General features: G+C 56.0%; 2 protein-coding genes across 2 annotated transcripts; both read right to left on the reverse strand.

The window, feature by feature from the left end:
• Positions 1–1,795: 1,795 nt before the first annotated feature.
• LOC118632978 (laminin subunit beta-2-like) lies at positions 1,796–15,824 on the reverse strand. The gene is given in 30 exon segments (XM_036266317.1): positions 1,796–2,082; positions 2,162–2,351; positions 2,745–2,883; positions 2,994–3,158; positions 3,282–3,538; positions 3,704–3,867; positions 4,044–4,425; positions 4,934–5,030; positions 5,863–5,922; positions 5,924–6,084; positions 6,176–6,415; positions 6,734–6,897; positions 6,976–7,207; positions 7,292–7,435; positions 7,528–7,720; positions 8,207–8,327; positions 9,918–10,039; positions 10,103–10,285; positions 11,088–11,244; positions 11,330–11,409; positions 11,971–12,083; positions 12,207–12,386; positions 12,481–12,669; positions 12,752–12,872; positions 12,962–13,161; positions 14,417–14,480; positions 14,551–14,739; positions 14,843–14,916; positions 15,001–15,496; positions 15,765–15,824. Coding segments are annotated over 30 exon segments (5,196 nt in total). The 3' UTR covers positions 1,796–1,823.
• Positions 15,825–16,522: 698 nt separating this feature from the next.
• CCDC71 (coiled-coil domain containing 71) lies at positions 16,523–20,767 on the reverse strand. Its single transcript, XM_036266882.1, has 2 exons — positions 20,712–20,767; positions 16,523–18,800 (listed from the first exon to the last, which is right to left on the reverse strand). Exon 2 carries the CDS (start codon positions 18,746–18,748, stop codon positions 17,270–17,272), a length of 1,479 nt encoding a protein of 492 aa, XP_036122775.1. The 5' UTR covers positions 18,749–18,800; positions 20,712–20,767; the 3' UTR covers positions 16,523–17,269.
• Positions 20,768–22,287: the final 1,520 nt, after the last annotated feature.

Genomic DNA, 22,287 nt, shown 5'->3' on the forward strand with positions numbered 1-22,287 from the left:
AGGACAAGATGGGGGTAGGGGAAGAGATGGAGAAATGCCATTTGCTGCCCGAGGCATGGTTCCAGGGGTCTCCATCTCCCCTAGTCACAAAAGCAAGTAGGCACGAGAAGTCCAGTCTCAGTTTCCCGATATAAAAACGGTAGTGGGTGGCCGACAACAGACCAACGGGAGGAGCAGTGAGCGGATCCAGATCTTACGGCTATTGATCCACTCCGGACCTTCTGGCTTGCCAGGAGTGCTGGAGCCCGGCTGGAATGCGCGCTGCCTGTGAGCTTGTGCCCCACCCAGGCTCCAGGGACCCGGGCGGGACCTCAGCTCAGCGGGTCTGCAAGGCCAGGTTGGGCTGGTTCTGAGGGGCCAGGTGGAGAGTACCCGGAGCTGTGGGCTCAGGGAACAAAGCTGGGGTTCTTCAGGAGAATCACTAGGCTTCCCAAGGAGAATCTGGGCAGGAGGTCAGTCAATCTACTGGACTTCATTCCAGCTATCTGGAGTAGGGGTTTCCCATTACCCTGGGGTCGAGTAGTCAACCTGGGGGGCTCAGGGATACTAAAGTGACTCAGAATTTTATATCACTCAGAGATAAGGATCTGTCAGGGTCAGCGGGCACTAAATGGCCTCAGGGAATTTTACATGATCTCTCTGGTTTCAAGGTCAGAGAGCCACTAGAGGACATCACGGGGGTCACATGAGGGTCATTCTGGGTCAGCGGGCATTCAGTGGGGTCTATGGTCTCTCCAGGTCAGGAGATTCATGGGTCACTCGGAGTCACCCAGGGGCAGTCCCCAGGCCCTCTTTCTGTCATCCATAGACAGCAATCAGCAGGTGGCATATGCATTGGCCCACAGTTGCATGTGCTTGAGCAGCTCTGCTGCCCTCTTCTCCAGGGCCCACAGGGTGGCCACCTTCTTGCCCAGTGTCTGCTCATTCTGCACCAGGCGGCGCTCCAAACCTGGGGATAAGTCTTCTGAGCCAGGCTCTGACCTCTGGCCCTAATCTCTGAGTCTGGTCCTCATCTCTGTCATGACCCTGACCATTGACCCCATCTCTAAATAAGCTATAATTCCAATATACATTTGACCTGCTGTTCTGAACTTTGACCCCAGTCCTGACCCCTGCATGAATCTAGACCTGATCTGGACCCAGCTCTGACCCTCCCACACCTTCCCTGTTCTAACTCTGACCCTCCCACCTGGCCTGATTCCACCTCATACCCATCCCACCATGGCCCAGACACATACCCTCCAGGCGGCTCCAACTGTTCTGCACCCACTTCAGCAGCTGCTGGGCCTCAGCTCGTGTTCGCTGCACCCTCTCTCCTGCGTCCTGCACTGTGGCCATCAGGCTATATGTGCTCTCCTGCAACTCCGCCACACCTAACCGGGCCACCTGCAACTCCTGCAGCACGACTGGACCTGAATCCCCACCCCACCTAGACCCAAACACATTGCTGCCCAAGGTTCCTGGAGGGCAGAGAGTTTAGAACTGAGCCCCCACCTCAGCCCGCCATAGCCCAGTCCCAGCCTAAACCCCACTTCACACTGTTCCAGAGGGGTCCCTGACACCCCAGTGTCCACTGTTCCCATCTCACCTTGCCCAGGCCCCCAGCCAAGCCCATGGCATGCGCTGCACGCTCTTCTGCCTCCTGGGCCTGCCGCTGACTCAGGACCAAATGGGTCCTGAGAGTCACAGCTGCACTGGACAGAAGCCCCAGGCCTGGGGTCACATCCATGGCCAGTGTCATCTGGGTCAGGTGACCTACCACCTGGGGCAAAGGTCAAGGAATCACAGGGAGGTCACAGCAGGACAGCAACTAAGTAGAGTGTTCACATGGTCAGAGTATTTAGTAGCATCATGGTATCATAGTGGGTCAAGGACCTCAGGGGTACAGTGGGACCACAGCAGCCACTGAACAAGAAGTGCAGGGAGCTGAGAGGTATCACCTCCTGTACACTGGTCTCCAGGTCTCCAAGTGTCTGCTTTGCCACCTGCAGCCCTTGCTCTGCAGCCTTTATGTGAGTTCCTGCCTCAGCCAGCACCCCTTGAACATCCAGAGCTTGGTCCTGGGCCCTGACTGTACCGTCCCTGAAAGATGCAGATGATCAGGAGGGCATCCCTTTCCTCCCCACCCTCTGATCTCTCCTCCAGCCTCCTGGACCTTCACCTGGTGTGCTGTGCGTGATGGAGGACACCTTCAGCTTTGGGCAGCTCCTGGCCTCCAGTGTCTGGTGCAGGGAGGGCACTCTGGATCTGATCCAGCAGGAGGGCAATGCTGGCTGCCCCACCCTGGGGGAGGGGCACTGCCAGCCCACGCCATGCTACCAGCTCCACACTCATAGCATCTGCACCTTCATCTGTAGAAATGGTTGTAGGGATGTTGGAATGTGGACTCTGATACCTGACCCAACAGACCCTGACCCTAACATCTCACTGATCCTGCCTCTAACATGACTAGACGGAGGCTTACAAAAGACAATTATTACATTTTCAGACATGTTGTGAATCAGTTGTTAAATGGTAGGTAGACAGCAACTAGCTATGGGATTACTTACACCATGGACCTGACAAACACTCAGTCAGTTCCCTAGAGCCGTCAGTTCCACATCTACCAGCACACTAATGCTCACACCTGACCCCTGGTCGGCCCGTCTGGGTATTCCTCATTCCGGAAGGAGTGTCACAGCAGTAACCTGAATGCCCGCCTGCCTTACCCTCAGCTGTGAACAGATATACAAGCAAACATGTACCCAAAAGGAAACGCTGGATCATATGCACAGTTGCTTGCACAGGGGCCATGGTAGCCACACCCCAGGGCCCCCTTGCGCGATGCCATGCCTCCCAGGCCTGGATTCCCGTGGAGCTTGCTGTGGCCTGGATTTGCTGCAGCTGTTAGGAGTGGGTCAGGTGTGAAATGTGTCTCCTGTAACTCGATGGCCAAACTGTGATCCCCTATGACTCCCCCATGACTTCCATCCATGGCCCATATAGCTCTGTACCAGTTGCTGCTGCTGCTGCAAGGCTGTGATTGCTATGTCCAGGCTATAGGAGGTGTTCCGGGAGACAACCAGAGCCCATCGGACAGTGGGCAGAGTCCAGGGGCAAGGGGAAACATCACAGGGTACAGGAACACAGGCCAGCCCAGGGCCCTGACCCCTACATTCCTGCAAACAAGATAGGAGGTACAAAATACACATCTCAGATTCCCCTGTTGCCCTATACCTAGGTTACCCCTAGGACATAGCCTTCGCCTTGGCGAACCCCCTGTAACCCTCATTTCCACCCACCACTCCAGCTTTGACTAGGAGTCTCAGAAGCTGTGGATGCAGCATCTGGACCCTGTTGGCCAGCCCCTTCAATTTCAGCTTCCACACAGCTGTCCCTGTAGGCTGGCCTGTTCCCCATAAAAGCTGCTCTGTCCACTGCCGGGCCTCTCGGGCCTGTCCCAGGATGCTGTCTGGTCTTCCAAGTGTGGCTACGATCTGGACCCCAAGCATGGCCTCCTGGGAAAGCAAGGCAGCTGAGGAGGCCTGGGCCTCAGCATCTGCAGAAGATGAGAGGAATGGATAGAAAGGTGGCTTAGGGCTCCACTGGCTGGGGCAGCCTCTAGGTCCCCCAGATACATAAACAAGGCAACCAGTTCTCTCTTTCTGACCCAGCCTAGCCCCTGCCCTCATCTGTTGTCCACCCACCTGCCATCTGGCCTCACCTTGGACTCCTGTGGCCCTCTTGGGCCAGGCCAAGCCCTTGAAACAGTCTAACTCCCGGGATAATTCTTCCAAACGTTCACACTGCCTCCTAACCCATGGCTCACTTTCTGCCACAACCTGCGCTAGGGCCCTCAGTGTCTGGGCCCGTGCAGTCATTTTCTTCCTGTGGGAAGAGGGAGCACAAGCATGTTGAAGCTGTACTCTCCTCCATGATTCCTCACTCAAGAAAACTCACCTGACTCCCAGACCCGGGACTCAGACAGGCCAACCTGGTCTCTGAATCCCTGACCTTGGGAAACTAGCTGGAGACCTCTTCCCTACTGACCCCAGGCTCCTTGCCTGAGTCCAGCTATCCACTCTGTAAGTTGCTGCAGGGTCCCCACGGCGGGTGAAGGAGATTCCAGGAGTGTCTGTGCCTGCTGGAGTACCTCTTCCAGGACCTGCTGGTGTCCATTCTGGCCCCTAGCACCCCAGCCAGGTATCCCCTGGCATAGGGCAGCCGCCTTCTGGGCCACAGCCTCCAGCTGCAGCTGGAGCAGAGTCAGGCGCTGGTCCCAGGAGGTGAAACAGGTAGGGCAGGACATGCAGTGTGGGAAGCCACCTCTGGAGCCACGGGCACATGCCTGGCACCTCAGCCCTGAGATGCCCTCTCTGCAGAGGCAGGCACCTGTGTATGGGTCACAGCTGGGCGAGATGGAGCCCTCTGGGTTGCAGAAACAAGCTGTAGAGGAGAGGGGGTCAGGGCAGGTTGCAGGCAGCACTGGACTTCGCCTTGCTTCCTGGAAGCAGCCCGAGGGAGAAGGATGGCCCTGTGAGAGTGGGAGGGTGCACACCAGCCCTCACCTAAGCCACTGCTCAGAACAGAACTGCCAAGGCACTGCCATGTACCCTGGCCAGAGAGGCCGTTTGCATGGCAGCCTTTGGGCAGATAAACAGCACAGGGATGCAGGGGCTCTACAGCATGTTAGGGGTCAACTAGGGTCAAGGACTGGCAGGCAGGGTCAGGAAAGAGCCACCATGTGTCCTCTCTGCAGATACACCCCACCTGGTTTGCCAACACTGTTTCCCTACAGCTGTCTTCACAAGTATTTCCTAAAGTTTTGGAACAAACAGCAATAAGCATACTGTGGTCTCCCTCAGGAAAACCCACTGTCCCCTGCTACTCCACAGAGTGCTTCCTTCAGGGCAGCCTTGCCCCTGGTGGTAGGTCATGCGAGTGACCCTCTCACCTCTGCATTCCTGCTCCGGGTCACCCCAGTACCCATCCTGACACCGGGAGCATGTGCGGCCCCCAAATCCTGCCCGGCAGGGGCATTGACCTGTGACCTGAGGGAAGAGAGTGCAGACCAGTCAGCTGGAGCCAGGAGCCTCCTGGGGAGAGGGAGAGGACATGAGTACACAGAGGCAGTATCTGCACACCTGGGCACACCCGAGCATCCTGTCTTCCCCTGTCAGCCCTGCTCCGGCACAGGCAGCACCCACACCTGCCTTGGCCTAGGACCTCTCCCTTCCTGCTTCCTCTGGCCTGACCCCCTTGGCCAGCCCCACCCTTCCTCGCCACCCATAGACCCTCTGGGTTCTCAACTCCTGACCTGCTGTCCTTTGCTCCTCTGTGTCCTGGGTCGAACATCCCACTGTCTCCATAGTCTCACCCCCATGCCTCTTCATCTGACTGCCACCCTCTCCTTCCCAAGGACACAAGGACACACTTCCAGCCTCATCTCATTAGTGGCTGACCACTCTCCTAGAAACACGCATTTCCCATGGCCACCCCTCCCTGCTGCACCAGCTGTCAATCCTAACCCTCTGCCTGTGTCTCCTCAGCCTCCTTCCCTGCCCCCAGCCCCCCGTCTCCCCTACCACACTCATGTAGAGTGCCATGATGCACTTGCAGTGGTTCACCCACACACTAGTGCAGGGCTGCATGTGGGCTCAGGCACAGGCAGGCTCATGTCCGCTCTCCCCAGGCCCAGCCACTAGCTCATAGTTAATATCACACATGAGCACAGATTCACACAGCTGCTTGCAGCCACACACACACCAGTGCTGGTGGTCACATGCACACTCACACCAGCCATAAGTTGCACCCTCATAGGCACAACACATTCGCTCACACCTGGCCACAGCTCCTTGCTATGCGTAACATAGGCTCACTCACTGGGTGACACACTGGCTGCAAAGCGTGCTGGGCATGGCAGCTGCAGGGCTCGCAGCCGCGAGGCCCCCCCCAGGTTCCAGAAGAGGGGGGCACAGCGGCTACAGTCCCGCCCCCGTGTGTGAGGGCGGCAGGGGCACTGCCCGCTGACCGGGTTGCAGAAGCAGGCTTCAGCCCCAGATGGACACCTTGCAGGAACAGTGCCCCGGGGGTCACAGCTGCAGCCTGGGGAGAGGAAGAACTTGGCAGGGACAGAGGAAAGAGAACCCACCCACCCACCTTATGATGCCCTCACCCACCCCACCCACACACTCACGCCGACAGCCCCTTGGGCGCAGGGCACTGCCGTGAAAGCCAGGCCTGCAATGGGCACAGCCAGGGCCATGGCTGTGGTGCAGACATCGCTGGCAGTGCCCACTGTGGGGGTCACAAGCAGCAGGATCACGGGGATCAATATTGTTGTTGCATTGGCAAGGCCGGCATGGACTCCTTCTGGGGTCTTCTCTTGGCCAAGGGTTCCCAAAGTAGCCAGAGGAACAGCGGTCACAGCGGGGCCCTGGAGAGATTGGGGTATGTGTAGATGGTCTCAGGTGTCTTCCTATACTCTTGGGGACTTTGGGTCCTACATTTGCAGCCAGAAAGTCCAAGGTTTAGCCAGGAGGGCAGAAGACACAATAGCTACATTAAGGCCCATCTCCTGGCTTACAAGTTCCACGTCTGTAATTCCTCCCCTCTATGCGAACCTCTTGAGGAGAGGTGGCCAGTCTGCAGCCTAACATACAGGTGGCATTAGCAAAGCTCTGCCTTGTGGACCTGATGGGATTCTGACCAAGTGAGCAGGGCCATGGGTTTGCCACTGCCAACCATGCCTCACCTGCATAGCCAGGTGCACAGAAGCAAAGAACACGTCCACTCGCACTGTCCACATGGCAGGAAGTCCCATGATAGAAGCCAGAGGCAGGGTGCCCAGGACAGAGGCAGGGCCGGCACTGCTGGCCTGAGCCCAGGGTGGGGTCTCCATAGTAGCCGTCCAAGCACCTGGGGACAGTAGCACATGGAATGGGCCTGGCCTGCTCATCCTAATTCACACCCAACACTTCCAGTGGTAGCACTCACTTCTCACAGTGCCGGCCTGTCGTGGCTCCGTGGCAGGCCTGGCAGATGCCTGTAAGTGGGTGGCACAACTCAGCATGCCCATTGCAGGCACAGGGCTGGCAGTGTGGGAAGCCCCACCAGCCAGGGAGGCAGCAGTCACAGCGGCGACCAGCAAGGCCTGCCCGGCATGTGCACTGCCCGGTCGTAGGGTTACAGATGGCACTGGTGGCGCCCTCAGAGTGGCAGCGGCACTCTGTGGGGAATGACAGGGCGATCAAGCTGTGCAAAGAAAGGAGATGCTGGTCCCAGACCCCACACCCACACCCTGAAGGCTCACCACTGCAGCCGGTGGGACCGAAGCCATATGTTCCAGGCACACAGTGGTCACAGGTACGACCAATGATGTTAGGACGGCAGGGGCACTGCCCACCCAGCAGGGCACACTCAGTACTGAGTGAACCCTGGGGGTGGCACTCACATGCTGGCAGGAGAAAGGGCAAGATCAGATGAACCTCATAGTGCTTCCAGTAACCCCTATCCTGCAGCCCCCTCAAGATAGGGGCACACACTCACGGAGGCCACCCCCGTGGAGCAGGGCCGAGATGCTGCAGACGAGGCGGGCACAGGACTCAGGCATGGCGCTAGAGAGGCCGGTCCTCGCTGCCTCCATGCAGCCTGCTTTGTGGAGCTCCTGCAAGCGCCCTGTGGCCCCAGGGTCCACAGATCTCAGCCCAGGCAGCTCCTTCACCCGCGGCAGGAGCACAATCTGGTAGGAGGGTGGAGGGTAGCAGACAGGGGACAATGAGCCCAGCCTCGCTCACTAACATCTACTACCCACTACCCCTCCTTGCATTGGCCCTTATAAGCCCTTCCCGCCCCTTTCCTGTTTCGCTTTGGATCTGTTTCTCCTTCCTCTCCAATGGCTCCAATCTAGTCCGGGCATTGCCATCTCTCACTCAGAATCACTGCAGCAGTGTCCCCTAACAATCTATTCTCCCCCATCTCTTCTCTGCTCAAGTCCCTTCCACGGCTCCCCACTATCCCAGGATAAAGATTAAGCTCTTCTGGTGACAAGGCCCTGTGAAGTCTGGCACTTGCCTATTTTCCCACCTGATCCCCTTCCTACATTTTCCACTTGTCTCAGTCCCTTAGGTGCAAGTCCAGGCCTCTGTGACTCCTGACCCTCAGCCCATATTGTCTGCTATAATCTGTGTCTCCCCCAGATGTGGGGTAAAGTCCCTAAGGGTCTCACCGAATCCAGAAAGATGATGCCTCCCTCAGGCCTCCGCACCCCTTTGGTCCGCCACAGCCGCAGGGTCACGGAGTAGCGTGTTCCTGGTTCGAAGCAGAAAGGCCTGGATAGAACCACAGCTCTGCAGAGAGCAGGGAGAGGAGTAAGGGTGAGATAAGGAGGTTGTGATCAAGTGGTCCCAGGGGTGCCCCATTTTCACTGTGCAGTCACTGAGTCCAACATTTCATCATACGACCAATGGAAAAAGACCAGCTTCTTAAATCCTGCTCTGTTTTGTTTTATTTATTTATTTATTTAATCCTCACCTGAGGACATTTTCCAACTTTTGTTCAGATGGAGTGGGAGGGAAAGAGAGGAAGAGAGAAACATCAATGTGAAAGGGGTACATCAAGTGGCCGCCTCCCACACGACCCCAACCAGAGCCAGAGACAAACTGCAACCAAGGTACATGCCCTTGACTGGAATTGAACCCATGACTCTTTGATCTGTGGGCCAACACACTAACCTCTGAGCCAGACCAGTCAGGGCAAATCCTGGTCTATTTTATTTTATTTTTTTATCCTCACCCGAGGACATTTTTTGATATTTTGTTCAGATAGAGTGGGAGGGAGAGAGAGAGAGAGATAGAGAGAGAAACATAGACATGAAAGGGACACATCGAGTGGTTGCCACCCACACGACCCTGCGACCTAATCAGGGCCGAGGACAAATTGCAACCGAGGTACGTGCCCTTAGCGGGAACCGAACCCGGGTCTCTCTGGACCGCAGGCTGATGCTCTAACCGCTGAGCCAAACCGGGCAGGGCAAATCCTGGTCTATTTTAAATTAAGTCCCTGTTTTCATTGTTCTATGACATGATGATATTCCATACTGGGAATTTTCCACTTCGCCTGGGTGTTGTTTCTTTTTTTAATCCTCACCCGAGGATATTTTTCCATTTTTCTTCAGATAGAGTGGGAGGGATAGGGAGAGAAACATCGATGTGAGAGAGACACACGAATTGGTTGCCTCCTGCACAACCCCAAACAGGGCCAGGGACAAACCGCAACCGAGGTACATGCCCTTGATGGAAATCGAACCCTTGGGCCAATGCTCTAATCACTGAGCCAAACCAGCCAGGGCTCCAGGTGTTGTTTCATTTTTATTTTTTTATTTAAAAAAATTTTTTTCCTTTATTGATTTTAGAGAGAGAATAAGTGAGAGGGAGAGAGACACAGAAACATCAATGAGAGAGAACATCGATTGGCTGCCTCCTGCGTGCCCCCCATGGGATCAGGCCCACAACCTGGGCATGTGTCTTGACCGGGAATTGAACCTGCGACCTCTTGGTGCATAGGTCGACGCTCAGCCACTGAGCCACACCGGCCGGACTCATTTTTATTTTTTATTTATTATTATATTTTTATCCTCACCAGAGGACATTTTTGCATTCATCTTCAGATAGAGTGAGAAGGAGAGAGGGAGGAAGAGAGAAAGACAAACATCAATGTGAGAGAAACATATTAACTGGCTGCCACCCACACAACCCCAACTGGGGCTGGGGACAAACTGCAGCCGAGGTACATGCCCTTAGCATGAACTGAACCCAGGACTCTGTACCGCAGGCTGACGCTCTAACCGCTGAGCCAAACTGGCCAGGGCTGGGTGTTGTTTCAAACGTGTTGGCAGCATAACAGGGTCTTGGTATGGGGGGTCACAGGGCCCTGCCTACCTGCGTGCATGGGTCAAGGCGGCCTGGAACAGCTGCTCTGAATGCAGCGGGTGGGCACAGCGAGTACTGCTGGGCAGAGACTGGGCATGGACACTGACTAATGCTTGCCAGTCTTCAGGTGCCTAGGGTCAGGGGTCAGTAGTCATACAACTGCCCCTACCCACCACCCAACACCATCCACCCACCTGCTGGGCATCCATGCCACTGACCTGGGTCTCATAGCGCAGGACAATGTCGTATTCCAGGGCACGAGGCACTGTGGGAGCCAGCAGAGAGAGGCCAGCCCCATCGACCACACGTGCAAAGTCCAAGCCAGTCCACAGTGTGGAGCCAGCTCCCAAATGCAGGGGCACGGGCTCCTCTGGGGCCTGAATATAAGACACAGACTCCCAGGCCCAGGTCACTCCAGGACCTAGAACCCGCAGGACTTAGGTTCCCTTCCCCCCAAGACCCCAGAGACCCATATCCCCAGAGCTTGGGCCATGTCCCTACTAAGACCCTAGTTCAGTGGTTCTCAAGCTGTGGGTCATGACCCCTATGGAGGTCGAATGACCCTTTCACAGGAGTTGCCTTAGACCGTCGGAAAAACATATTTCTGATGGCGATTCATAACAGTAGCAAAATTACAGTTATGAAGTAGCAACGAAAATAATATTATGGTTGGGGTCACCACAACATGAGGAACTGGATTAAAGGGTCGCAGCATTAGGAAGGTTGAGAACCACTGCCCTAGTGACTGGAGACTTTACCCTGCTCCTCAGACTCCTCACTTTGGGCAGCTGGTGGCTGTAGTGGGCTCGCCTGACAGGGTGGAGGACACATCGAGGGTCACGCTGTCTCCGAAGTCGGGGCCGGAGCCAACCAGGGAAGGTCCCTGGGCTTTGTGCACAGTGGGGAGAAGCAGGCCTGGGGGCTCCCTGGAGGCAAGTGGGATATCAATGTCCTCCAATATTCTGGCCCTTTCCCCCCGCACACTGTCCTGGGAATACGGGTTTTGTCCAAGACACCAAACCTCTGACCATGCTGAAGCCCCCACCTGGACTTCCTCACCTTCCTAACCTGCCCAGCCTCCTCTTCCAGCTAGATTCTCTGAATATTCCCTCCCCGACTCCTGAGCCCCAAGGTCTCAATCTTGATTTTCTCCCGCCCCTACCCTTCCTGGACACTCACAGGCAGCCGAGGGTCAGCCGGCTGGAGGATTTGGCCAAACTCAGCTTCAGCAGTGGCCTGGTCAAGGGCAGCGCAGAAGTACCCAGACTGCAGTTCATGGCAGCGGCGGCCATGGAGATGGGGGCGGCACAGACAGAGGCCCTCTGCTGCAGAACACCTGAGTGAGCACGGGGATGGCGAGGGGACAGAATCAATACCCAACTCCTGCCACTTGACCCCCACTCCTAGGCTCTGCCTTGTACCTGTTGCTGTAGGCACCCCCAAAGTCACAGTCACAGGGCCGGCAGCCTAGAGAGTCACTGCTCAGACCCCAGAACTCGGGCTGTAAGAGAGAGGAGATAGTGGAGGAAGGACAGGGAGGTCTGGACAGGGTTAGGGTCAGGACTCGGGGCCTGGGAGGTCATTTACAGAACTGCCTGTTGCGGGAGGAAGGAGGCTGAGTACAGGGTTCGAATAATCCTCTGCCTGTGGCAGGGAGGAAGAGGAGACCCTGGTGTCCTGCACGGCTTCATGGAGAGGAGGAGAAAAGAAAAATGAGGACACAGCCAGGGTTACAATAAAAGTTAAAGTATTTTCAATGTGCGAGGAAAGGCAAGAGGGGATAGACTTGTTCTTTGGACTGAATACTCTTTCAAGCACGTCTGCCGTGAGGCATCTTTCCACCCAGTGTGTAATGCTGTTGTAACTCGTCTCACCGGTCTTCCTTCAGTGGCCCAAGTTTCTGCCTGAGGGCATATGCTGCCTCAGCTCCCCCAGGTGGTGCTGACCCTGGTGACCAGGTCAGGAAGGCTCAGTCTATAGTCACACTGGGTGTAGCTTTACACTTGTCAGCTTCTAGAATCTCAGTGCCCAAGATAAAATCAGAAGTCTGATCAAGACTCACCAGACAACGGCTGCAGTCCCGTCCAGAGACAAAGCGTTTGCAGTGACAGTCCCCACTGGAGGGATCACAGGTATGAGTGCCAGGAACCCGGCCCCGGGGGTCGCACCTGCAGGCTAAGGCACAGGACTCTCAGGGTGCTACTGCAGAGGTAGCTGGGTGCATGTATTATTAGGGCAGTGATTGGGGGCAGAGCTAGGATGGCATGGAGGGTGGGGTCCACTCTTAGGGTCACTCACGCTGGCAGCCTTCTGACTGGGTAAGGTTCAGGCCATAGTGACCGGGCCGGCAGGAGTCACAGCGCTGGCCCCAGACGTTTACTTTGCAGCGACACTGCCCAGAGAGGAGGCCACGGGTCTCATCTGTGTGAGCATCACACAAGCCCCCTTCCAGGGCACCCACAGGGTCACAGTCACAGGCTGGATCAGGAGTCAGAGTGAAGACAGAGTTAGGTCAGAGGTCACCATGAAATGGAAGGATCGGTGGGGTCAGAATTGGGATTGGAGGGCTCACGTTTGCAGGAATGAAGGGAACGGGGATCTTCCTGGGGGTCTCGATGGAAGAAGGGCTGGCAGAGCTCACAGTAGCGCCCAGCTGTGTTGTGTTGACATGCGTCACACACGCCTCCACTCACATTGCCAGATGCCAGATACAGGGCCATGTCAAAGTGACAGCTGCGGGCATGCCCATGACACTCACATTCTGAGGCAGAACAAGGAAGGTTGTTATGGAGTGGGCTGACCCATAGCCAGTAAGGCCAGGCAGAGTAGGGTGTGGCACCTACCCTGGCAGGCATGGGGGTGCCCAGGCTCTGCTGCGTGCCACGGGTGGTCCTGGTACAGGTCCTGACAGCGCTCACAGTGGGTACCAGCTGTATGATGGCGGCAGACACAAAGGCCATGCACCTGGCAGGGAGGAAGGCAAGACGAGTCTGTCCTAGTCCCCCAGCTTGCCCAGCCCACCAGCCTCAGGATGCCCCTTCCGTGGCACTCACCATGCCTTCCGCGTTGGCTGGGGCCCCAGGTGCAGGCCTGCACTCAGAGGCATGGCCATGGCACAGGCAGCTGCCTCTGACCACGAGCTCATAGAGGGCATAGTAGTAGAAGGGGTGTCCTTTGAGGCTCCCCTTGGGCCTGTCACCCAGTGTGTGCAGTTTGGAGAAGTTCAAACGAAGATTAGTCACATGTAGGAGCTCTGGAGACAGATTGTGAGACCTCAGGTGGTTGGGATTGAGGGGAACGGGGGTGTCTCTCCACTCTCATTGCAGCCACCTCCTCCAACACCCCTACTGTGGGACCTTCCCACCCCTGCTCTTCTGGGTGTACATTTCAGGATGACCAGAGCCTCATGGTAAGAATCCATCTCTGCACTGCTCCAGCCCTGACACTCCTGAGACAAGAACTACTACGTCCCACTGCTTCCTGGACACCCCATTCTGGCATCTCTAGGTATCTGAAACCTGCTTCCCAGAGCAGTCAAGTGTCCCATCCCCCAGCCCATCATCCAAACCACATAAGGTGTCCGTTTTCTTCTTTATCAACCTTCTCACTTTTATGTCAGCTTCAAGAACACAGCCACCTTGTCTGTCTACTCCTCACTGAGCACTGTTCAGATGCCTGACACACAGTGGGGCACTTGTCAAATGTACACGTGGATGGTCCGTGGCTCCTTTCTGTTCCACAGCTTGTCAGTTACCTGGCCAAGGCTACCTCCTGTCTCTCCTTTGCCAGGTTTCCCTTTTCTTCTGATCAAAGGAACGGGGACATAGTGTGGGGGTCCGGGGTGAGTAATTGGTAATAAGTCAAGGCAGGTGAAGAATGTAGAGAAAAAGCTAGTTTGGGGTTTGTTCTGCTGTGGTACTCGCCTGGCCTGGCTTGGGCCACCCTGTTGGGTTAGAACCGTGTCTCTCTTGCTCTTTAACAAGACTTCTGCTCTACAAAGAGATCACCCCCCAGAGACACCTGGCATCACTCAGCAGCAGCTGCATGGGTAAAGGGCACCAACTAAGACCAGGAACATGAATCAAGGGGGAGGGCCATGATGGGGGCAGTGATGGAGGCTCATAAAGGGGAGAGTTATGAGGCACAGAGACAGGAGCAAAGACATGAGGGCCAGTTTTGGCGGCTGGCATGGAGAGCAGTGATAGGGGCCACAATGGGGCCCCACAAATGAGTTCAGTGATGGGGCAGATGGAAACTGCTATCCATGCCAGGCCCGATGCAGTGGGCACAGGTATGGGGAACAGTGATAGGACAGGAACAGGGGCCCTAACAGGGACCATTATAAAGGACTGTGATGGGCAGAGCTGGGGAACAACAGTGGGGGACTGAGCTGGCTTGCCTACCATCCTGCCTCACTGGTGCACACACCCAGGCAGGGCAGCTCCCCTCCTCCCAGTACCTGGTTGGCCTCACTTGCAGGGTACAGGGTTGACTCTAAGAAGAATTACCCTGAATCTGGGGGTTGCTTGGGTTCTCCACCAGAATGGCTGGGTCCAGAACTTTGAAAATTACCTGAGGAAGAAGCAAGCCTGAGCTTCTGGCTTCACTCCAGAGCCCAACACCCCCATCCTTTGGACCTGACCTTGCCCTCCGTGAAAGGCTCAATGTCCGAGTAATGCTGATCACAGACGAGGTCATTGACACTGTGGCCAGGGGCAGGAGGGATCCCAGGAAAGAGGCCTGAGCAGTTGTGGGCAAAGTATCGGCACACGTGCCAGGAGTGGCCATGGTCCACGGAACGCTCGAGGACCAGAGCTGCTGGCCGAAATGTCTGGGGACAGGAGGGAGTCCTTGGGTTACCAGGGGCAAGCATCACTGGTGGCCATCAGGACAAGAGGCACATAGCAAGTCTTCAGGCTGGGGCACTGGGTCACCTTGAAAGTCATGATGAGGTGGGTAAAGTAGAATGCACCCTCTAGGTCTAGCTGGATGGTGACGTTCTCAACACCTGTAACCACAAGGGCTGGTCAGAGTAACCAGACCCTGACCCGAGACCCCAGACCCCCACAAACAGGCACATCAGCACCCTTACCACTCTCGGCTTGCCACCAGGTCTTGTTGCCACCAGGACCGATCTGGGAGATCACATTTTCAATGCCATGGCCACCCCGATCCCGAGAGTCACAAAAGAAGCAATTTTCAGAGTCCTGGGGGAGTGTCCAAGGAGATGGGACTAGGCCAAACTTCACAGCACAGGCCTTTCCTTCTAGCCCCCAGCAATGATCTGAAATCCCACAGGGCCAAATCTCCCAGGAAAACCCAGAGATACCATGTCGAGGCCTCACCCTCCTCCCCACCTGTAGGTGACTGACAACGCAGTAGGGCTCAGGGCCATGGAGTCCACAGGTGGATGAGGCACGAAGGCTCTGGCCACGACCAACAATCAGGTTGCCAGTGGGTGGGTAGCAGCTGCCACTTGAGCAGCCAGGTGGGGCAAGTGTGTCTGGCACCTCCTGGGTAACTGTTCTGGGAGCCTGGACTGGGAGGAGTAGGGTCTGAGTAGAGATCCTAGGGGCACCCCCTCCAACCTCACCTCACCCCAACCCACCCCACCGGATGGCCTGAAGACTTCTCCCTCTGGATGACTCTCAGATAGAGCCAACTCCTCACCCACTGATGACAGCGACAGCGACAGCAGCAGCAGCAAGAGAACTGAAAGGAGAGGGCCTAGCCCAGCTGGGGGTCCCAGGCAGTGGGAGCGGAAATCAGGCCTGAGAGAGAGGATGCAGAGTGGGCCCCAAGCTCGGCCGCCTGTGAGGAGCTGAGTGTGGCCTTCAGGGCATTCCCCATACTCACATGGCAGATGAAGGCAGGGCTGTCAGAGGCAAGATGCATGCAGTGCTGTGGGGCCACCATGCAGCTGGTAGCAAGGGGGTTCCGAGAGCCAGGAAAACCAAGGGAGTCCTCACCCAGGGGCAGGATATTAATAATGACCACCAGATGCAGAAAGGTAGGGACGGGGCACCAAGAAGCACGCAGAGCTTCTCTGTAGGTCCGCCATTCACTGCAGCCAGGGCTAGTGGAGCCAGGGTTCAGATTAATCCAGAGGCAGAAAAGATCTGATTCTCATTCAAATGAGGTTCCCACCCCCAGCCCTGAAAGGCTGTATGTCTCCAGGAGCCTCTGGGGAATGTGTCCCCCTCCCTGCCAGCCCGACACTGCCTTTCAGGCTGGGCAGCCAGCAAAAGACTGGCAGATGGGCAGGGAGCTAGTTTTGTTCAGGGCTCAAAGCCCAGCCCCCTCTCCAAAGCAGGAAGACCTGATAATGTCTGAAACATACAGGCCTCTCTGTTGGGAGGCAAGAGGCAGGACTCAGGAATAGTCAGAGCATGTGGAACCTAGGCAGAAAGCAATGTTGATGGAGGCAGTCTGGAGACTCCTAGCTCAGCTACCACAGTATCCCACCCACCCTAGGAGAAAATTCCTTGGTTAGTGAGGGCAGCCTCTGTGGCCCTACAACCAGAGCTCTGACCCCTGACCCAACCCCAACTCCTTTATTAATTAGGGAAGTCAGGGCTAGCCACTCTCTTCTGAAAGGAGCAAGGGGAGGAGAGGCAGAGATACGTCAGTCACTTTAGGCCAGACAAGCCCAGGCAAAGCCCAAGGTTTCAGTCAAAATAGGCTGGAAGACAAAGCCAGGCTGTCTGCATTGCCCCTGGGGAGCAGTATCACAAAACCCCCTTCCCTGGCTTGAAATCCTGCAAGGGGCAAGGTTCCCTACACAGTCACCTACTTTCCTCCTGCATGGGGTCCTATGTGGATAACAAACCAAGGCAGCCCCAAGGGGAGCTGTTCCACCTGAGTGGCTCTGACCCCACCCTCAGGATCTGCCTCTTACATATCCAGAGGGCAGGATATCCAGAGGGGCCTGGAATCTACCCCTTCCCACACTATCCCATCTCACATTGATGACCTGCCCTTGGCTACCAGGATCCTCTCTAGCAGCTGTTTCTGGGGCTTTTTTTCCTATATACTCAAGCTGGCGTACTGCAGCCACATACACACACAAAGACCATGGACCGTAGGCAGGGAGACTGGAAGGTGGAAAGGTATAAAACATGATGGGACAGAGGACATACAACTTGAAGAGTAAGAAGTCACAGTGCATTGCGCCATGAGAACAACCCTCCTGCCCACCCACACCAACCCCACATCCTCCAGTCTGAAAGGCTGGTGGCGGCCAGGGCCCTGGAGGCACCTGGAGTCCTCAAGGGTTTGGAGTCCACGGGCATTGTACACTGTGCCACTGACAGCACAGACAGCTGGGCTCAGTTCCCCCCGAACATTGCTAGGTGAAGAAATCAGGGTACTGAGTATGGCAGTAATGGCTGGAGCTGTATTACAGGGGACAGGTTCACACGGAGGATACGCTGAGCCTGCTGCCGCACCTCATCGTCCGAGGACCGCTTGTCCACTTTGATGGCCCGAAATTTCAGTAGTTTTGCTGTTCCAGAACCTAGACATGCTTTAGGGGATCGGGGCCCAAGCCGTGTTCTCTTCTGGGGAAGAAGATCTTGTGCCTCCTCAACACTTTTCCTCTTCTGCCCCACAGAATCAGGGTGGCTTTTCTGGCCTTTCCTTGCAGTTCTGGCCTGAACAGACCCTTTCAGCCTGCCCCTGCCCTTGGGCTGGGTCCGAGCCGCCTTGGCCTGTATTGCCTTGGCTTTGGCCTTGGCCCTGGCCTCTACTGCCTTGGCTCTGGCCCGCACTGCCTTGGCCTTGGCCCTGGCCCGCGCAGCCTTGGCCTTGGCCCTGGCCCGTGCTGCCTTGGCTTTGGCCTTGATCCGTGCTGCCTTGGCCTTGGCCCTGGCACGTGCTGCCTTGGCCTTGATCTGTGCTGCCTTAGTTTTTGCCCGGGCCTTGGCAGCTTTGGCCTGTGTTTGAGCCACCTTGGAGTGGGCACAGGCAGCTTTGGCTAGTGTTTGAGCTGCCTTGGCCTGGGCTATTTTGGTGCTCAGGGCAGAGACACCTTTCATTTGTGGGCCACTGAGGAATCCAGTGGCTTTGCAGATCTTGCTCTGAGGCCCAGTTTGTTGGGGTCCGGCCCTGGGACCTCTGCGAATCACACACTTAGGGCCCTTGCTTGTGGCTTTTCTGGGAACTTTGGGCTGAGGGTTCCCCAGTCCCTTTGCTGGACCTTTCCGCAGCTTCACGGGAGAGTCCGCAAGTGAGAGCTGCAGTGACTGTGTCTTGTGCTTGGCACCCAAGCAGGGCACGGGAGTCTTGAGTGGAACCAGGGCCTCAAGGACAACGGAGAGCCGCATGGCAGGGTAGACACCTGGATAGAGGTGGGCGGGGAAGCCCACTGCTGTACCCCGGGCATGGCTGGCACTTGATTGCTTCAGGGAGCTCAGCAGCAGGTTGGTGGTAGCATGCTTGGCAAGGGCTGGTGTGGATGCTTTGGCCAGCCTGCCAGACAATGGCATGGGAAGCAGTGTGGCGCGGCCTGCAGGCAGCCGCATAGCAGTTCGGTGAGCACTGGCTGGAGGTGATGTGGTGGCTGGGGTTGGGGCACGAGCTTGAAGCTTTGTCTGGCTTGGGGGTTTGGCTGTGCATGAGCTATAGCCGTAGACATCACCACTGCGCAGGATGGTAGGCTGGAAGCCATCATCCCGTAGGCCCTGCAGGAAGGCCACAAGCTGGGCCTCTGTGGCACTGAGATCCTGGCTCATGGGGTTAAAGACAAGCAGCGCCTCCTCCAGGGCCTTCTTCCCTGCCGAGGAGATGCGCGACCAAGAATGTACAGCTTTCTCCTCCACATGCTGCACCACCACGCTCATGGCATTAGGCACTGCAGATCTGTCTGGATATCTGCAAGTCAGCACTCGGCACCTCCAAGGCAAGAGGAAAGAGTTAATAAGAAAGGGGCAGATAGATAGGTCAACCAGGGCTTACACTCTCCATGATAGCATCCATGGACACAGAGAGGCCTGGACAGAGTGAGCCACTCTTTGAAGAAAATGCTATTCTCCTGACCTATCATGGTGGCATGGTGGCCATGTGGGTCAGAGGCAGCTTCTTCAGGATATATGCCCACAAGCTCATCAGAGCCATCCAACCTGCTATTGTATCCCTAAAAAGATGTGGGCTTAGCTAGCCTGTTTTAACTCAATTCTGTATTTTCTGAAGCTAGAAACCTAGTATTAGACTCAACCCTGGGAACACAAATAAATACCTGTTTTCAAGGAGCTCTGTACAGAAGGCAAGACAGAGATACTATCAAGGTTCTTGGGAGTACACACTAGAACTCAACTTAGCTCGCCAATGGGTCATGAAAGGATTCTTGGAAAAGGCAATACCTAGCTAGGACATGAGTGATGAATAAGAAAGGACCAGATGAAAATAGAAAAGGGGAACAGCCTGTGCAGTGGCTCCAAAGTGAGAAAGAGTAAGACACACTTTGTGCGACTAGAGTCTATGGTCAGGGTCTGGGAGATCTGGTTGGAAAAAACAGGACAGCACAAGCCTTGAATGCTCCTTAAATGCTGGCCAGTGTCCAGACTTACACCCAATGTCCATGCCCATCTCTGTTCCTCAAACTGTTGCTATTCAGGTACCCAGGGGTGAATCTGACTACCAGAAGTTCTGTTTTTGGAGTTCCCAGACAGGCCACTTAGAGGTCCAATTCCTAGCTCTAGAGTCATAAAGGCCAACCAGACTCTCCTTCAACAGATGAGTAGCACATACTCATGACACAGCTCTAGACAACCATGCAGCCTGAGGGCCAAGCAGACAGGCCAAGAGCCCAAGGTCTAACAGTGGGATCCAAAGGCTCCAAGTAGGATGGTTAAAAAGGTGGACAGCAGAGGTGTGAGCTGTCCTAACTAGAGGTTGGAGGGCTGACCTTGGTACAGCCCAAATGGAGCTGTCTGGAAATACCAAAGTTGTCCCAGGCTTCTCTGAAGCTGTAGCCTGTCAATCATGACTAATATCTAATGCCCAACCCAGCAATGAGGGCCCTAGAAGCTGTTCCCCATCTGCAATGGCGCATTAAAAGGTCAGCTGGGATCAGGCAGGTCCCTGGGGCCAGGAGGCCTGTCTGTGCAGTTTCTTCCTACCATCCTAATGAAGCAGATCAAGTTTTCAGAATCCCCTAGGGAGTGCCCTAGGGCTCTTTGTTTGGAAACATTCTCAGATCCTCGGGTGTCTCAGGCACTTCCCCTCTCCAGAGGCCATTTTCCAAGCACAATCCTTGCACGTGGCTTTAGTTCTTTTATTTTTTTCCAGTGGGTGTAGTTCCCGTGGTTTTGAACTATAGAACAGGGAGGGGTTCTGATACCAGGCACAGATATTAGGGGTGAAGTGGGTGCTCTTTTGCCTAAGTCGGTCTGAACCCTTGGGAGGGGTCTTCTGGGCTTTCCAAGAAGCTCCAGAAACAGGAGCAGCCCGGCTCCCGAATTCCCTTCATATTTGCCCCTGGGGCCAGCGGGGAAAGTTGATGAAAAATGGGAGACGGGAGAGGCCCCATCCAAGCGGAGCCCGGGCTGGGTAGTCAGAGCTGGGAATCCGAGTCCCTGGGGCCCAAGCCGCGGGTAGGAGCGGGGGTTATCAGAGGCAGCGAGATGCGCGGGGCGGTAGGACCAGCCCGACAGGTCGCGCAGCCCAAGGGTGGGGTCGTTGGGCACCGGGTGGGGGTGTGGGGGTCTCAGCTGGGCCGGCAGAGAGCCGTCCGCTGGCCCGTCCGCCCTAACGTCTTGCTGACAGCCCCTCCGCGGCGCGGCTAGGCCCACGGCCCCAACCTACCGGCGCCGCCGCGGGGACCCAGGACGCACCTCTGCGCCGCCTCCGCTGCTCCAACATGGCCGCCCGCTGAGCGCCGGAAGTGCGCTGCGCTTCCGCTTCCGGGACCTGGCCCGCCCTGGTGACCCTTGACCCCCCGAGACCCCGTTTCCCCAAAGTTGGGGGGTGGAATAGGTGGGTGCCTGGGAGGGCTTCCTGTAGGAAGTAGCCTCGGGGGTCGTTCTAAACCCATCCAGGCCTGTGCAGGAGTCTAGGAGCAGAGGCTCTGGGACGTGGCCCTGCAGAAGTGCACTGGAGCCCACCCAGGACTGGATTATGTGGCCGACTGACACCCATTTTGAAGGAACTGGTGGTGCAGCAACATTTGGGAGGGACTCCCGGCGAGATACATTCTTCACTTTCTGGACCTCTCCCACAGTCACTGACTAGGCCTGCCTCTGTCCCAGGTGTCGGGCCAGAGGGTAAAAGAGGAGTGCCCCATGCCTGGGAGTGTTGCAGGGGGCCTCGTTGTTTTGCGTCACTGGTACCTCCTCTATGGGCGGTAGGCCCTCCTCTCTTCTGGAGAATGGAGCCCACCGCAAGTGTCATGAGAGGCTGGGGTGCACACAGGTGCTACACACAAGCCCAAAGCTGGGCATGTCCAATTTGAGGGTCCTGGATGCTTCATTTGGAGACTGGTTAGTAGCCCTCCTCCCTCTCCATCTGATTCCAGGATCCTAACGCTGCTCTACATTTCCCTGCCTATACAGAAGTGTCTGGGCACCCTTAAAGAGAAACACTCACCTTACTCTAGGCCTCACCTGGTGCCCCTGAACTTCCCAGGGCCTCAGCACTAACGGTGGGGTCCTCAGTGCCTTGAAGTGTAGCCAAGGAAATGCAAACTCTCCTGTTCATTTGGGGTCAGTGCTTCTAGCTCTTTTTCCTGGTAGAGAGAAAGTAAGGGTGGGATCCTAAGGACCAGGGCTTCAGGGATTGCAATCAGGAAGTCCCAAGTTAGTGCTCCAAGTCCCCAACTGTGGGCGTGTCTTGTCTCTGCCCCATCAATGAGGATTAGCTGTTCACTCCCAGGACTAATCCAGCTTCACCTCTGCCCCAGTTGTCTTCCATAGCTCATCTAAAGCCAGCAGTGTTGGCCCCCTGTGTGCAGGTTGGGCCCAGAGTTTATAAACAGAAACCACTTCCATAAAGAGGCAGAGCCCAGCCTCCAGTTACAGCAGGGACCTAGCTGTGTCCTAGAAAGGGGATTCATCTCTGGTGAGGTCCAGCCCAAAGGCAAGTGCAAAATGGAGGACAGGGGGTGTGAGGTAGGTCCATTCCCAGACCGTGTCCCTTTCAGGCATTAGAACCAAGGGGAATAATAGAGGTTAGAAGTAAGGGTCATGAGGTACCTAGCTCACTGAGGGGATGCTAATCCTTGCTGTCTGATATGTCCCAGATGGAACTATCTGGGAGCATTCATCAGAACAAAGTCTGACTTGAACTGGACTTTGGTGGGTGCTTACCCTCTAAGCATAACTGGGATTAGATGGGATGAGTCTGGGAGAGACCACAGGGTTGCTCTCCATTTGGCCCTTGCTCT

Source organism: Molossus molossus, unplaced genomic scaffold (genome assembly GCF_014108415.1).
Source record: "Molossus molossus isolate mMolMol1 unplaced genomic scaffold, mMolMol1.p scaffold_m16_p_18, whole genome shotgun sequence".
Taxonomy (NCBI): Eukaryota; Metazoa; Chordata; class Mammalia; order Chiroptera; family Molossidae; genus Molossus; species Molossus molossus.